At 45.6% G+C, this 18,119-nt stretch overlaps 1 protein-coding gene across 1 annotated transcript; it reads right to left on the bottom strand.

Moving 5' to 3' along the window:
- Positions 1-14,528: 14,528 nt before the first annotated feature.
- On the bottom strand, positions 14,529-16,402 carry LOC123168129 (uncharacterized). Its single transcript, XM_044585999.1, has 2 exons — positions 14,990-16,402; positions 14,529-14,836 (listed from the first exon to the last, which is right to left on the bottom strand). The coding sequence occupies exon 1, from the start codon at positions 16,263-16,265 to the stop codon at positions 14,991-14,993; it is 1,275 nt and encodes a 424-aa protein (XP_044441934.1). The 5' UTR covers positions 16,266-16,402; the 3' UTR covers positions 14,529-14,836; position 14,990.
- Between the last annotated feature and the right edge of the window lie 1,717 nt (positions 16,403-18,119).

Below are 18,119 nucleotides of genomic sequence, written 5' to 3'. Positions count from 1 at the left end.
GTTCTCTTTTTTTTTTTTACTTTTGTTTAATTTTCCTTTTCTGTTTTCTGTTTTACTTTAGTTCCTCTTTTATTTTAGTTTTATAAACTATAAAAGTTGTCCCTAATTTAGTGTTAATAAATAGGCTACTGCCACATAAGTTTGGGCAACTAAATAAAATAGTTTAATATTTTTTTTGTAAAAGGCATTCAACTAATTGTTTTTGCTACTATTTAAAATATTTTAGAGTATTTAAACCATTTCTAAAAGTGTGGTTTCTCCACCATACTTACCCATGCATTATTTGGCTTACCCCGAACATTTTTAGTTTTAATATTTGAAAACTTTTATTGTTTGCTTGATTTTGAATTTGAATTTGAACGATTTCGAACTAACACGAGATTAGCAACAGTAATCGAGGTGACGTGGCATCATTAGTAGATGGTTACTGTAGCTTAATTATCCGGGCATCACAATTCTCCTCCACTACAAGAAATCTCGTCGCGAGATTTAAGAGGGGAGTAAGGGGGAAAGTTCTGGTTACGATATTCTAACGGATCTTCTCAAAGAAGTTAATCCCTTTCGTTGATGTCTTCAATTCTTTATTCAATGCATCATGATGAAGTTGTCATCCTTTCTTCAAGAACTCCATCATACTTACGAAAGGATAAGGGGGTATTACGGAAGAACGGACCGCTACAATGTTTGCTTATCTAGTAGATAACATCAGGGAAGGTCGCGTAAAGTAACTCTCGAATTTGTAACTTAAGACATTATCGAGAGCAAAGCGAGGAGGTATTATGGGAAGTTTCGAGCGGGCGGGCAATCGTTCGATGCCTGAAACAAAGTGTGAAAGGGGTTCAAGCAACGGGAATAAGTATTGTGTCTGATACCAGAATAGATCACTAGGAATGTGGTTCGTGAATTGCATACGAAGCCAAGCTCAAGGAATATCTTTGGCAATAGGGTCTACAGGAGAGTCAGGTTTCGATCCTGTGGAACTGTGGGTTATGGGCCCACCACGTGGGTTAAAAGTAGAAAGGGCGGTAATGTCTCGCACGATCATGTAAGCAAGACATGTCAGAGGATAGCCTGTCAGTTATGTCGGCAACAACACCGGTACCAAGGACGAGGGACGAAGAGAACCTTTTCCTGCTCGTTGAACGAGGCGGACCAATAGGCAAAGTTCCCGTCCATCGGTGGTTACCGGAATGTCATCAACAATAGTAACAGGGTCTTACCGACAGAGTGGTACAACGAGGTGTTTGCACAAGTAGGGAATTATTACTGCTTATTTCATATAGGTCATAGAAAGGGTTTAAACAACCCAATGGGAAGGGAAAAGTGTCTATCAGATTTAATCGGAACAATGGAAAGAAAAATGTGTTTAAACACATATTTCAGGGGTATATCCTTCCCAAGGACAAGCAGATGATATCCATGACAGGATAGAAGGTAGAAAACCATTTAGGTAAGGTGAGAGAAATTTCCTGACATTACCCATACAACGGTGTTTGGATAATTGACAAGGAAAATTTAGCATTGTGCTTTAATGTTTTTATTGAAAATCGAAGTACCATAGACATGCTTCGAGATAGCATTGACATGGTCTTCAAGCCAAGGTCAGGCTTTGGATACACAAAGGATCCATCAGGTTAAACTTATTAAACAAGGCATTCAATTTCCTCATGGAAAAAAATGGTTAACCATGTTAAAAAAAGAAACTATAACACTAGGTCCTCCGGCCAGGTGTTCTAGGCATGACATCACCTTATCGGGTCATATAAAGACCAATGTTATAGCTCTTGGAATTATGTTCCAACCATCATATCTGACCGAGATTCAGATCTGATCGGTGTTGGGGTACCTCAGACTCAGGATGCCTGAGAAGAAAAGGTGCAAAACAAATTGACGACACGACATTGTAAGATTCTCGGGAATTGATCTATGGAAGCGAGTTCCGAAACAAGAGTTCATCATCAAACCAAGGAGAGGACGAGGAGGTGACTGAGGGACTCAGCGACAATTCAACAAGATTTCTAACAAGATGGATTTCCACAATTATGTGAACAAGGAGATAACTTTTGTCGGATCAATGATACAATGATGTATGCTCGAGGAAAACATACACAATTAAACATTGGTTGGAAGGTGCACCCGAAATATGGGCTAGGTTGCACGACCAACGTCGGAATGGTGATTCAATAATCAATAGTCTAAGAATGAACGGCCGACCATTAACTCCAAAGCAATAGGGTTGCTAGAAGGGCAGAATCCAAACAGCACCGCTCACTTGTTGGTACCCCGGTTGGAATCAACACGAGGACCCAAGAAAGAATGGTGATGGTGAGAAGTATCACCATTCCAAGAATTCTTAAGAGGTGGTAAAATTCTCACAACATTGATGACATAAGAGATGTTAATGTTCCAAGGTAAAGAAGAACAATTGCTGGATAGCAAGGAACTCAAGGTACAACGCAAAACTAGAACAAGTTTTGTGTTGGGAGGGAGATCAATAATGTTGTCGATGTTAACTCAATTCATCGAGGGGGCAAGCACGGAATTTCTCATCAGGAACTCAATGTACATCTCGGAAGAAGTTAAAATGTTGACGATGATCACGACACATTTATCGAGAGGTTTCAAGAAGACGTAATCGATCGGCGACGACATCACACCAAGGGAATGGTGAAGCAAAAGGTTACTATAACCATAGATAAGATGCCATCTCAGAATTCGGAGTTGTCTCTCAAGACAAACAATATGATGCGGAAAGTTCATGTAAGCTTAGAGCAGTGTCGGGATTGTGTCCCGAGGATGAAGGGCATAGGTAGAATGGTCAAGCAGTCAGCCTGACGATGATAATGTAGTCAATCAGTTGGGAATGACATGATCGAGTACAAACTCGTAAGCAATGAAGATTACTAAGAGTTGTCGAATCGCAGTGTGGACTCGATTCACTATTCCGTGTTCTCGGTTGACGACAACCTAGAACTCGTGGAGTGACTCTGATAGGGAAAGGTATTACTCCAGCACAAATTCATAAGATGTAGTGCAATGGCATGATATCCTCGAGATACCAGGGGGATAATACTCGAAGGCAGAGCAAACGAAAGGTTGAAGTGGGGTGTATTGATATATAGAAGACAAGCGCTTTAACTTGTCTGAGAAATGGAATCAAAGGAAGAAATTATGGTCGGAACCATAATCATAAATGATCGAACCACGGATACAAGATGAACTTCTAACAAGGGGGTAATTATTTTTACGAGCAGTTTCCATGATAAGTTCTACATCGTGTCCATGGGCATGAACACAAAGTTCAAGGTCGACTCCCACTTCTTTAATGCATAGCCTTTCATTCACTTCTCGCCTTCAACGAAGTTGTGTGTTGAAATTTTATCTGACATAACACCAGTAGAGTATGACCCGTAGTAGTTTCCGGGTTCACACAGATTAGAGAAGGCATATGTCCAACCCATCGGGGCCTCTTAGGAACATATACCACAAACTTCAGGAGTAAATAACACAAGCTCGATAGCAGAGCATGGTTGACAAAGCAGAGGATACAATTTACCAAAGGCATTAGGTATCCGAGAAAAGACTCACAAAGTTATTGAATATGAAGGACGTCGTCGGATAAAATCCAATAAAGGTTCTGGTGGTCCTCAAGGGATCGGATGTGAGCATCGGTACTCAACCAGAAGAAGAAAGAAAGCAAGGCGATTGGAATATCAAAACAACTGACTAATTCAAAGCTCAAATGCAAAGGAATTATGAGTTCCAAATCAAGTGATCAGAAGCAAACACTCTGATCAAGGATGGATAAGTTGAGTAGGCTTAGGGATACAATCGACAGCAATTGATTAGTCGAGAACCAGCTCCTGTTCAAAATGACAACTGAGCCGAAAGGATAAATCCTGAGGATTGCGAGCATCCGCAGCATATTGAATGAACAGACTCAAAATGATAGTGGCAAAGGATGCCAATAAGATCACTAGACTTATGGGATTAACCATAATGTAAGCAAGTAAGAATTTCAAGAGCAATAGGCTGCTGAGGATTTTCGGAAGATCGAATGGTATTTCGAAGATTGGTGACATACATGAATCAACTGGGGATGAGTGGATACTCGGTAAGTGCGAGAAATTATCCGTATGGGTATTCATGTGGCAAAGAACTGCAAGGTAGTAGGCACAAAGTATTCTCGCATAATAGAGAGAATTTCGGGGTATCTTGTAATAACAAGATCAACGGGGAATGATTGTATGAATGGCAAGTATACATGGTTATTCATAGGGGTTTATCGATGGAAGTGAATTGCAAAAAGCGATGGCACATAGCCTCGAGAGTAAATCATAGAGTATCTTCGGAATCTTCTGGTGCAGCAGGCGGTCATCGGTAACACGGGGCTCTCTGGGTGGAAGTGATCACGAGATCCTAATGTTAGAGTTAGCAAAATTCATTTAACCCGAATAGAAGGAAGATCAGAGTCCCAGAGTATAGACGAGGAGTAAAAGATCCTAATACCACCCAATGGCGACGTGGGCTCGTAAGCCGCACAGCCATGCTAGTAAAAGTTTTTCAATGACTAGACTCGACTTCGGCCAAGGAGTTGGAAAGGGGGATTCCTACAGGCAGTCGGCTCTGATACCAACTTGTGACGCCCCCGATTCAATCGTACACTAATCATGCACGCAAATGTGTACGATCAAGATCAGGGACTCACGGGAAGATATCACAACACAAGTCCACAACATAAATAAGTCATACAAGCATCATAATACAAGCCAGGGGCCTCGAGGGCTCGAATACAAGTGCTCGATCATAGACGAGTCAGCGGAAGCAACAATATCTGAGTACAGACATAAGTTAAACAAGATTGCCTTAAGAAGGCGAGCACAAACGGGGATACAGATCGAAAGAGGCGCATGCCTCCTGCCTGGGATCCTCCTACCTACTCCAGGTCGTCGTCAGCGGGTTGCACGTAGTAGTAGGCACCTCCGGTGTACTAGGAGTCGTCGTCGACGGTGGCGTCTGGCTCCTGGGCTCCAGCATCTGGTTGCGACAACCAGGTAGAAAGGAAAGGGGGAAAAGAGGGAGAAAAGCAACCGTGAGTACTCATCCAAAGTACTCGCAAGCAAGGAGCTACACTACATATGCATGGGTATATGTGTAAAGGGCCATATCGGTGGACTGAACTGCAGAATGCCAGAATAAGAGGGGGATAGCTAATCCTGTCGAAGACTGCGCTTCTGGCCACCTCCATCTTGCAGCATGTAGGAGAGAGTAGATGGTAAGTTCACCAAGTAGCATCGTATAGCATAATCCTACCCAGCGATCCCCTCCTCGTCGCCCTGTTAGAGAGCGATCACCGGGTTATATCTGGCACTTGGAAGGGTGTGTTTTATTAAGTATCCGGTTCTAGTTGTCATAGGGTCAAGGTACAACTCCGGGTCGTCCTTTTACCGAGGGACACGGCTATTCGAATAGATAAACTTCCCTGCAGGGGTGCACCACCTAACCCAACACGCTCGATCCCATTTGGCCGGACACACTTTTCTGGGTCCTGCCCGGCCGCGGAAGATCAACACGTCGCAACCCTACCTAGGCACAACAGAGAGGTCAGCACGCCAGTCTAAATCCTATGTGCGCAGGGGTCTGGGCCCATTGCCCATTGCACACCTGCACATTGCGTACGCGGCCGGAAGCAGACCTAGCCCCCTTAATACAAGCGCGAGCTTACGGTCCAATGCGGCGCGCGCCGCTCAGTCGCTGACGTCACGAAGGCTTCGGCTGATACCACGACGTCGAGTGCCCATAACTTTCCCACGTAGTTGGTTAGTGCGTATAGACCAAATGGCCAGACTCAGATCAAATACGAAGAACTCGTTAAGCATGTTATTTTAAAGTAACCGCGAACGCCGACCAGGGCCAGGCCCACCTCTCGCCTAGGTGGTCTCAACCTGCCCTGTCGCTCCGCCACAAAGATCCACTCGCGGGTACTCCTACGAGCCAACCCGACTTTAGTCACCACAGGTATCATATATCATGTATATAAGTATATACCCGTGATCACCTCCCGAGTGATCACGGCCCGATAGTATAGCATGGTAGACGGACAAGAATGTAGGGCCACAGATGGAATACTAGCATCCTATACTAAGCATGTCGGATTGCAGGTAAAGGTAACAACAGTAGTAGCAAGGACAGGCTATGCATCAGGATAGGATTAACGGAAAGCAGTAACATGCTACACTACTCTAATGCAAGCAGTAGAGAGTAGAATAGGTGATATCTGGTGATCAGGGGGGCTTGCCTGGAATCTCAGCCGAGAAGGAGGGGTCGTCAACACCGTAGTCGTACTGGGTGTCGGTCTCGGTGTCTAGCGAGAGAAGAGGGGGAAGAAACAATAAATACAATGCAAACAAATGCATGACATGACAAAGCGTGATGCTAGGGGTGCCCAATCACGGTAATAGGTGATACCGGCGAAGGGGGAAACACCCGGGAAAGTATTCCCGGTGTTTTGCGTTTCCGGACAGATGAACCGGAGGGGGAAAGTTGCGAGTTCGATATGTTAGGGATGTGTGGCGGACGAACAGGCTGCGTATCCGGATTCGTCTCGTCGTTCTGAGCAACTTTCATTTAGAAAGTATTTTCATCCGAGTTACGGATTATTTTATATGATTTTCTAAAGATTTAATCATTTTCTGATTTTAATTATTTATTTAAATCCAACATTATCCAGAACAATGAATGATGACGTAGGCATGACATCAGAGTGATGTCAGCAGGTCAACTGGTCGGTTGACCAGTCAAACCAGACAGGTGGGTCGAGTGGGACCTACATGTCATTGTCTGGGGCACTAACAGGGGGTTTAGACTAACTAAATGGGTTAATTAGTGGGTGGGGCCGAGTAGTCAGTGACTACTTAGTTAATTAAAATAATTAATGAAATAATTAGCATTTTATTTATTTACAAAAATGTTTTAAATGACGCGGGCCCGCATGTCAGTGGCAGTAGCTGCCACATCAGCGCAGTTGACTTCGGTCAACGTGGCCAGTTGGGGCCCCGAGGCCCACAGGCAGTGACCCAGGGGGTGGGCCCCTGTGTGCCAGCTCAGCGGAGCCGCCGGAGTAGCTCCGGCGAGCTCGCGCGCAGCGGCCGAACGCCGGCGAGCGTCGGGATTCACCTACGGGGCACCAAATCGGGCGCGGGTAGGCTCTCTAGAACAGCCTCTTCGCGCCGCGTCCGATGGAGGGGAGCACGACGGCGGGGGTGGTCGGAATGGTCGTCGGCGACGAGCGCGGCGGACGGCAGTTCGGGCGCGGACGGGGATCGCGCTACGGGGCGTTCGAACGAGGCGTGTTTGGGACCGAACAGACGAGTGCGTCGTGGCGCGTCGAACGGTGGAGGGGGCTTGGCCGGAAACAGCCGGAGACAGCGGTGGCGAGAGGCGGAGCGGACGCCGGAGTTCGGGCGTCAGTGGATTCAGCGCTAGGGGGCACGGGAATGCGTGTGCGCGTGCGTGTTGGGTTCCTGGAAGCACCAGGAACACGATGCCGTGCTCACGCGAGCACGACGGATAGCATGGCCATGGCGGCGAGGCGATCCGCGGCGACGTGCTCACGGCAACGGCGACGAGGCAGCTACGGTGCGCGAGGGAGCTAACGGAGATGGGAGGGAGATGGGGGAGCTCACCGTGCGGCACGCAAGATGGCCCTTGGGAGTTTAGTAGCAGCAGAGTCGACGGCGCTCGTCGGAGACGCGCCGGGGACCCGAGGAAGAATTCGAGGCCGGCGCAGCGTTCGTGGGCGCCTGGCGTCCTGCGGCTCGTCGGGGAGGCGTAGTCGAGGGAGGTGGAGCGAGCGGACACGTCGGAGAGGTGCGGAGGTCGCGGTGGCCGCGAGTTCTACGGCGGCGAGGCCATGGCGGTGCTCGGATGCGGTGGGATGGATCTGAGGGAAGAGGGAGGCTCAGGGACCGAGAGGGCGAGCGGGGGCGAGTGGGAGATGGGATCGAGGAGGCGAGTGCGTGGCGATCTTATCCCCTCCTCGACGCCGGCGAGGGGGGTCCGGCGGGGACACACCCCTGTTCCGACCCTGGTCGGGGGAACAGGGAAGGGGAGAGATTGACCGGGGGAACGGGCCGGGTCGGCCGGGTCGGCCGGATGGGCCAGGTGGGCCGGCCTCGCTGCGAGCTGGGCCGTCTGGTCCAGGGGGGTTCTCTTTTATTTTTGTTTTACTTTTGTTTAATTTTCCTTTTCTGTTTTCTGCTTTACTTTAGTTCCTCTTTTATTTTAGTTTTATAAACTATAAAAGTTGTCCCTAATTTAGTGTTAATAAATAGGCTACTGCCACATAAGTTTGGGCAACTAAATAAAATAGTTTAATATTTTATTTTTTTTGTAAAAGGCATTCAACTAATTGTTTTTGCTACTGTTTAAAATATTTTAGGGTATTTAAAACATTTCTAAAAGTGTGGTTTCTCCACCATACTTACCCATGCATTATTTGGCTTACCCCGAACATTTTTAGTTTTAATATTTGAAAACTTTTATTGTTTGCTTGATTTTGAATTTGAATTTGAATGATTTCGAACTAACGCGAGATTAGCAACAGTAATCGAGGTGACGTGGCATCATTAGTAGATGGTTACTGTAGCTTAATTATCCGAGCGTCACACACATACCCTCGTAGACCGAAAGTGGAAGCGTTAGCACAACGCGGTTGATGTACTCGTACGTCTTCACGATCCGACCGATCAAGTACCGAACTCACGGCACCTCCGAGTCCAACACACGTTCAACTTCATGACGTCCCTCGAACTCCGATCCAGCTGAGCTTTGAGGGAGAGTTCCGTCAGCACGACGGCGTGGTGACGATGATGATGTTCTACCGGCGCAGGGCTTCACCTAAGCACCGCTACGATATTATCGAGGTGGATTATGGTGGAGGGGGGCACCGCACACGGCTAAGAGATCCAAGGGATCAATTGTTGTGTCTCCAAGGGGTGCCTCCCTCCTCGTATATAAAGGAGTGGAGGAGGGGGAGGGGGCGGCCACCCTAGGCGCGCCCCATGAGGAGTCCTACTCCCACCGGGAGTAGGACTCCTCTTCCATGTGGGAGTAGGAGAGGAGAGGGAAGGAGAGAGAGGGGAACGGAAAAGGGGGGCGCCGCCCCCCTTCTTGTCCAATTCGGACTAGGGGGAGGGGGCGCGCGGCTGCCCCTTGGCCGCCCCTCCTCTTCTCCACTAGGGCCCAATAGGCCCATTAGTCTCCCCGGGGGGTTCCGGTAACCCCCCGGTACTCCGGTATATGCCCGATACTCCCCGAAACCATTCCGGTGTCCGAACATAGTCGTCCAATATATCAATATTTATGTCTCGACCATTTCGAGACTCCTCGTCATGTCCGTGATCACATCCGGGACTCCGAACTACCTTCGGTACATCAAAACACATAAACTCATAATATAACCGTCATCGAACTTTAAGCGTGCGGACCCTACAGGTTCGAGAACTACGTAGACATGACCGAGACACGTCTCCGGTCAATAACCAATAGCGGAACCTGGATGCTCATATTGGCTCCCACATATTCTACGAAGTTCTTTATCGCTCAAACCGCATAACAACATATGTTGTTCCCTTTGTCATCGGTATGTTACTTGCCCGAGATTCGGTCGTTGGTATCTCAATACCTAGTTCAATCTCGTTACCGGCAAGTCTCTTTACTCGTTCCGTAATACATCATCCCGCAACTAACTCATTAGTTGCAATGCTTGCCAGGCTTAAGTGATGTGCATTACCGAGTGGGCCCAGAGATACCTCTCCGACAATCGGAGTGACAAATCCTAATCTCGAAATACGCCAACCCAACAAGTACCTTCGGAGAAACCTGTAGAGCACCTTTATAATCACCCAGTTACGTTGTGACGTTTGGTAGCACACAAAGTGTTCCTCCGGTAAACGGGAGTTGCATAATCTCATAGTCATAGGAACATGTATAAGTCATGAAGAAAGCAATAGCAACATACTAAACGATCAAGTGCTAAGCTAACGGAATGGGTCAAGTCAATCACATCATTCTCCTAATGATGCGATCCCGTTAATCAAATGACTACTCTTTGTCTATGGCTAGGAAACATAACCATCTTTGATCAACGAGCTAGTCAAGTAGAGGCATACTAGTGACACTCTGTTTGTCTATGTATTCACACATGTATCATGTTTCCGGTTAATACAATTCTAGCATGAATAATAAACATTTATCATGATATAAGGAAATAAATAATAACTTTATTATTGCCTCTAGGGCATATTTCCTTCACGTGCGTCTTCACGATCTGACCGATCCAAGTACCGAATGTACGGCACCTCCGAGTTCAGCACACGTTCAGCTTGATGACGTCCTGCGAACTCCGATCCAGCAGAGCTTCACAGGAGAGTTCCGTCAGCACGACGGCGTGATGATAGTGATGATGTTGCTATCGACGCAGGGCTTCGCCTAAGCACCGCTACGATATGACCGAGGTGGAATATGGTGGAGGGGGGCACCGCACACGGCTAAGAGATCAAGAGATCAATTGTTTTCTCTAGAGGTGCCCCCTGCCCCCGTATATAAAGGAACAAGGGGGGAGGTGACCGGCCAGGAGGAGGGCGCGCCAAGGGGGGGTAGGACTCCTCCTTTTCCTTGTTGGAGTAGGAGAGGGAAGGAAGGGAGAGAGGAGGAGAAGGAAAAAGGGGGGCGCCGCCCCCCTCCTTGTCCAATTCGGACTAGAGGGGGAGGGGGCGCGCGGCTACCCTGGCCGCCCCTCCTCTTCTCCCACTAAGGCCCATGAGGCCCATTTAACTCCCCAGGGGGTTCCGGTAACCCCACGCTACTCCGGTAAATGTCCGAAACTTCCCGGAACCTTTCCGGTGTCCAAACATAGTCGTCCAATATATCGATCTTTATGTCTCGACCATTTTGAGACTCCTCGTCATGTCCGTGATCATATCCGGGACTCCGAACTACCTTCGGTACATCAAAACACAAAAACTCATAATACCGATCGTGACCAAACTTTAAGCGTGCGGACCCTACGGGTTCGAGAACTATGTAGACATGACCGAAACACGTCTCCGGTCAATAACCAATAGCGGAACCTGGATGCTCATATTGGCTCCCACATATTCTACGAAGATCTTTATCGGTCAAACCGCATAACAACATACGTTGTTCCCTTTGTCATCGGTATGTTACTTGCCCGAGATTCGATCGTCGTTATCTCAATACCTAGTTCAATCTCGTTACCGGCAAGTCTCTTTACTCGTTCCGTAATGCATCATCCCGCAACTAACTCATTAGTCACATTGCTTGCAAGGCTTATAGTGATGTGCATTACGGAGAGGGCCCAGAGATACCTCTCCGACAATCGGAGTGACAAATCCTAATCTCGAAATACGCCAACTCAACAAGTACCTTCGGAGACACCTGTAGAGCACCTTTATAATCACCCAGTTACGTTGTGACATTTGGTAGCACACAAAGTGTTCCTCCGGTAAACGGGATTTGCATAATCTCATAGTCATAGGAACATGTATAAGTCATGAAGAAAGTAATAGCAACATACTAAACGATCAAGTGCTAAGCTAACGGAATGGGTCAAGTCAATCACATCATTCTCCTAATGATGTGATCCCGTTAATCAAATGACAACTCATGTCCATGGCTAGGAAACTCAACCATCTTCGATTAACGAGCTAGTCAAGTAGAGGCATACTAGTGACACTATGTTTGTCTATGTATTCACACATGTATTATGTTTCCGGTTAATACAATTCTAGCATGAATAATAAACATTTATCATGATATGAGGAAATAAATAATAACTTTATTATTGCCTCTAGGGCATATTTCCTTCAATTCATCTCCGTGCTAATGAAGCATTTCTACTTGAAACCACCTAATCATCAAGATATAGTGGTTTGACAAACCCTATTCAATCCAAGCCTCCAACATTCCATCCAAAGCCATCGAAAGCAACCTGGTAAAATTACTGTTACCATGTCGGAAATTCTGAGCAATACAATTTAGAACTTCTGCAACGTTAACAGAGAGTGCCACTATTGAAGTGATCTCTTCGGAGTCACCGATTTTTTTTCATTCGGAAGTACTGATGCATATGAAACTTGACACGTTTGTTCACTCTAGAGCCACCGAGCAATTCCTGTCAGAATCTCCGAGATGTGCAATAAAGTGAGTAACGGTCAGATTTATGTTCCAGTCTAAATATACCCCCACTTATCCGACTAGTTCAACTCGAAGCAAACTCCACTCCATCATATGTTTGGAGAGAGAACTCCACCTCCTTGTGCTGATTTCAAAAGGCTTTCCAATCCAACTATCCAATCAAACCCTTTGAGATTTAATCCCCTCTTGCTTTCCACTCCCACTTCTCCAAATCCATAGCCAAATCTTGAGAGAGTATGAGTATTGGGGAGATTATCTTTTGAAGCACACGAGCAAATAATTCATCACCAAGCAACCTCTTTCTTGCTACTTTTGATGAGTGTGCGCCTCCTATATCGGCTAGGTGTCGCTTGGAAGTCTTCAAGGTGTGAAGAACGCGAGAAGTTTGCACGATCTTGGATATCGCATAATTCGTGAAGATCTACCTTAGTGAGACAATTCCTTCATGGGCATGCGCCATGGTGGAATAGGTGTGGTTTCTTCTTCGTGGAGCCTCTGTGAACCTTATTCCTTCGTGGAATATCACAACCGGGATACTTGTGATCTTAGATCCTTCACAGATCGAAGGTTCCATCAACATAGACATAAGATAGCGCCAACTATCCGAACCACGGGAAAAACTTCACTGAGCCAATTGTGTTTGCGATTCTCTCAACTCTACCTCGTGTACTTTCCACTTGCATCTATTTACTTTCCATTGCCATAGTCTAGACTTGCATGTGTAGTGTGCTCTATAGATTGCTAGAAAAGTTTAAAATCCGCCAAGAAATTAAAACTTGGGAAAAGAGTCTATTTTGAGCTTAGTTCACCACCCCTCTAGACATGCTTATCGATCCTACTTTAGGGTTTTAGTACTTTCAGAGGTGATGCTCGGACGGATGGAGGCACTTCTTCTTCGAGTTAGTCTTCCGGGCTCTGATCTTTTTCAAATTCGTTCGTTGGGATGGATTAGACGATTCTCTAGCCTAGATTCTCGTCATGCGTACGCGACAGTGATATTGGTGTCAGGTTCTTCAAATCGATTCAAGGGTTCAATAGCGACAGCTGCGACTCTGAGGTGCTAGTCCATAGGGCAGGTGCATAAATACTACTTGGCTGTCATTAACAAGGCCATGTCGGCTCCGGTATGGGAGTGGCAACAGCGGCACATTCGATCAAGTACTTTGGTCATTCGGTGGTCCATAGACATTGATGTAATTTGTCTTATGTTTGAGGTACTTTGTACTTCCGGTAAACCTTTATAATAGATCTAAGTTCTTTATGCAAAAAGCAACAACATTTGTTCGGGATCATTCAGGCATACTATTTGTCATATACTTCATGCAAATCTCGAAGCGGATGGAGATCATGCAGCACTAAGCTTAGGATTTTTTTTCATTACCAAGACCATAATATGTAATTGGTAGTTTCCCTTAATTTATAAGACCACCATGTACAACGGCCTCTTGTAATTTGATATAGACGGAAAATAGTTGACTTTACCTCTTCTTGAAATTGAAAAAAATCAAAAATCAAAATTTCATTCTCCAAAACATTCTAGAAATAATACGCATACACCTATGGATGTATAGCACTTATCTACAAAGTTTCATCATGAAATGCATTTTTACGCAATCTACACAAAATCATGTATTTCTAGAACATATACTATTCACTATAAAAAGTACATGATTTTTTTTGTACAACTTACATAAAAAAGTATTTTATAATGAAATTTTACACACATCTATTATACATCTATAAGTACTTCTGTATTTATTTTCAGATTTTTTTTTTGAAACGTAAAAAGTTGAATTTTGAAATTTTGAAGGAGTCTGAGAGACAAAAGGCCTCACTTCCTCTTCTGTTGCTAACAACTATGTATTGTTTTATGCAAATTCAACTCTCATGTTTCTGTATTTATATAAATTCCCATTGTTTTTATTGTAAAAAATAGACATGCACAGCAATGGCGCGCCACCTTGATCAAGTGTACAATGTGAAAGGACAAAGAGACATTTTCAGTAAATACTACTCCCGTAGTAATTTAAGTTGGTTCAAGTAGGCAATCTGGAATACAACGAGCACACACAAATCTTATGACCTTCAACATTATCAGTTTATCACCATTGAACAGACACATGTCATATATAGGAGACCAAAGAACCACATGGATTCTTCAAACAAGTACTCCCTCCATAAAGAAATACAAGATAGTTTAGATCACTAAAGTAGCGACCTAAACGCTCTTATATTTCTTTACATAGTGAGTACCATACAAGTCGGTTGAAACATAATAGACAAGTTGACCGAAGACACAGGCCAATATGTCCAATAAAATACTCACAACGAGAGATATATGTTGCTAAAACATATTAAGAAAGTTGACCACAAATCACAAACACAAGAGATCATGTCTTGTATCTAACATAGTATTCCCTCAGTAGTGTCAAAAACGCTTTTATATTATGGGACGGAGGGAGTAAAATGCACTAAATGGATATGTCAAGCAAGACCAAGAGATAAACTGCGTACAGCACCGGGGCATGCTTTCTTAATTTAACCTTGAGAAAAACATTTCATGCTGAATTTGTTCCTGCCGTAGATAGCCCATATGGTCTCCAGTTCAACCAGATAACTGCATCCAACAAAATAGATAAATTGCTTCATGTATATGAGACAGACAGGAGAAAACACACACAACGATTCTTTTAGAAATAGATGAATTTGGCTATAATGTGGAATGAAGTCTTTGCGCGGAGATGCAAGAAGACGTTGCAGTGTGAATTACCTCAAGTATTGGAGGCAGGCCTGCTAGTGCAATACACGACAGGATCACTTGGGTCTTCTACGGTGCCAAACGGAACAACACTTTGCAGCGTCTTGGTATTCATGTCAAGAGCAAGGATCCATGACTTTTGGTCATATGATTTCTCCTTCGCAGCAATTAGGTAAACAACACCATCACCATCCAAGCTCGGAGACGGGTCAGACATCACAAGGCGCTGGAAGTAGGCAGCCTCTTGTTCTGGGTTCTCAACACCCTCCTCTGATGGCAACAGCAGCATTCCAGTCGGTTGTGAAATCATATCAGTTTTGATTGCAACCTCATCAGCTTGGACCGTGCATTCAGGCTCGCCCCAAGCTTCGTAAGAATTCTCCAGCGTGCTATTGCTCCATGAGGAGATCGCCCAGTCATCCACCAGCATAGTTGGGTGCTCTGTCTCCGGGTCAATGATGTTTATGTCGTAACTGGCGTTGATGTCCAGATGGACAAGCTTGAGACGGCCATTGACGACGGCAATGCCTCGGCAGTCCATTGCACGGCCTAAATGTTTGCCGGCGGTGATATGTTCCATCGGCAGCGGCAGCGGTATTCCCCTGAGAGTTGGCTTCTCACGCAGCACATCACACAACAGGATGCCTCGCCAGAGATCGACCCAGCCCATGGTGCCGTGCTCACCGCCGATTGTGATGACGTTGGAAGTATAATGGTAATAGAGATCCGTGTTGGTGGGGATGAAGCAATCGAACTCCACCTGTGGCTCAGCCACGGGCAGCACCATGGAGCTCCAGCTGGATGTCTCGGAGTGGAACAAATGGAGCACGAACTCTTTGAAGCTGAGAGGACCAGGAAGCAGCGCGGCGATGGTGTAGTGGTGGAGACCACGGGGAAGAATACCAATCTCATTGTCTTCGAAACCTCTGGTGCGCATGTCGTCGAGGAGCGTGAGCACTGGCGAATTGGGGTCAGCGCGGTAGAGGAAGTAGTCGCAATCCTGCCGCATCGAGAAACGGCTGTCTGGGACACAATCGGGGGAGACGTCGACCCGGAAGAGGATCAGGTCGCCGGCGGTGCAGAGGACGCGGGGGGTGTCGACGTGCACGGCCTCCGGGCAGTGCACCCACAGCTTGGACGGTTGTGGCGGGCGGTTGGCGAGAAGGGACACCTTGATGCTCAGGCCCTTCCTCGTGATGCCTGTGGCGGTCCTCTCGTTGGACCGGTCGCCGACGTAGCCTTCGACGGCAGTGAGGAGCGAGGCGGGTCGGCCGGCCTCGGTTGCCATCGGGATTGTGCAGGGTGGGCAAGGGGCCAGATCGGTCTGCTGATGGCGGCTGGGACGACGAAGGGGAAAGGGAGGCTTGAAGGGCGGACGCTGTTACGTAGCGGCGCCGCACCAGAGACTTTACGTGCGGCGCCCGCTAATCGCTCCGGTAACCCTCCTGCCTCCTTTGGGTGCGTGACGCACAGCGCGCTTCGTGTTGGGCCAGCCCATATAGTAAAGGTACTGTAGCAACCGACGGCTAGGTCTGCCGTAACGTTTGGCACTGTACCGCCCGGTTTTTAGTCCTTTTTTTAAGCTTCTATTTTTTAAATGAAATGAAATGTTTTTGAAAACGTGAACCAATTTCTATAATTTTGGTGTAAAAAACCGAATTTTTTGGGAAAAAAGGAACAAAATTTGAAAACATGAAGCTTTTTCAAACTTATTAACATTTCTATAAACAAAAATATTTTGAAATTCTGAACATTTTTAATGTGCCAACAAATTTTGAGAGGATGAAGATTTCTTGAATTTGTAAAAAATGGAAACGAGAATTTTTTACATTTTTTGAAGAAATTAGGAATATTGGAAAAATGTAAATTTTAAAATTATATTTTTTGAATTTCCTATTAATTTTTGAAATTCTAAACAGTTTTTAGAATTTTTGAACAAAATCTTAAAAAAGAGCATTTTTATAAAAAAATAGAGTTTGAAAATGAGAACATTTCTTTAACTTTCCGGACTGAATACGCTAACGTTTTAAAAAAAATGTTGAAATATAAAAAGCGAAAAAAGAAAAAAAGACGAAAATGGGCTGGCCAAGCCTCTTTGGGTGAAGCTCCTACTATGTACCGCACTGAGCGGCACATAGACTTTTCCCCGGCAATGCATCCCATGGTTTGTTGATCCTTCTTCGTCATCGCACAATTGGGTTGCATATTGGGCTGACTATGCTGGAGCGTCTTGTACGATGTCCGCCTACTTATGTTGCCCAGTTAATACATGCTACCTCGGCTACATGGAATATGCAGCGACTACAGCAAGGTATTCTTCCCCTTTGATGTGTTGGTCATCACGGGCATTCCATTGTGTACCATGAACATCTCAGATTTCTGGAGCTGAAATTTTGAGAAGAACGGTATGTTCACGGTTAAGTCTCCAGATAAAATGCTAGTTGAAACAAAGCAAAGAAGAGAGACATGGCTTGAGGGCGCGACAGGGTCTTCGGGCACGAACAGAGAAGAAGGAGCATGGAAGTCATTATGGAAAACCGAGGTACCAGGCAAAATAAGAATGTTTGTGTGGAGACTCTCAAATAATCATTGCCAACAGAAGATGTACGAGTGCATAGACACATGACATTGTCGAGCTCTTGTGCGTTATGTGGATCACCGGATTACTGGCGCAACTTATTGCTGGAGTGCACAACCTCAAGGTGTTGCTGGGAACTTGTCGATGAGGAGTGAAGGAAATATGCCCTAGAGGCAATAATAAAGTTGTTATTTATATTTCCTTATATCATGATAAATGTTTATTATTCATGCTAGAATTGTATTAACCGGAAACTTGGTACATGTGTGAATACATAGACAAAACAGAGTGTCCCTAGTATGCCTCTACTTGACTAGCTCGTTAATCAAAGATGGTTAAGTTTCCTGACCATAGATATGTGTTGTCATTTGATGAACGGGATCACATCATTAGAGAATGATGTGATGAACAAGACCCATTGGTTAGCTTAGCATAATGATCGTCTAGTTTTATTGCTATTGATTTCTTCATGACTTATACATGTTCCTCTGACTATGAGATTATGCAACTCCCGAATACCGGAGGAACACCTTGTGTGCTATCAAACGTCACAACGTAACTGGG

The sequence above is a fragment of the Triticum aestivum genome, chromosome 7D (genome assembly GCF_018294505.1).
Source record: "Triticum aestivum cultivar Chinese Spring chromosome 7D, IWGSC CS RefSeq v2.1, whole genome shotgun sequence".
Lineage (NCBI taxonomy): Eukaryota > Viridiplantae > Streptophyta > Magnoliopsida > Poales > Poaceae > Triticum > Triticum aestivum.
Note: the sequence above shows the minus strand (reverse complement) of the source record. Positions and strands in the feature narration are given on the sequence as shown.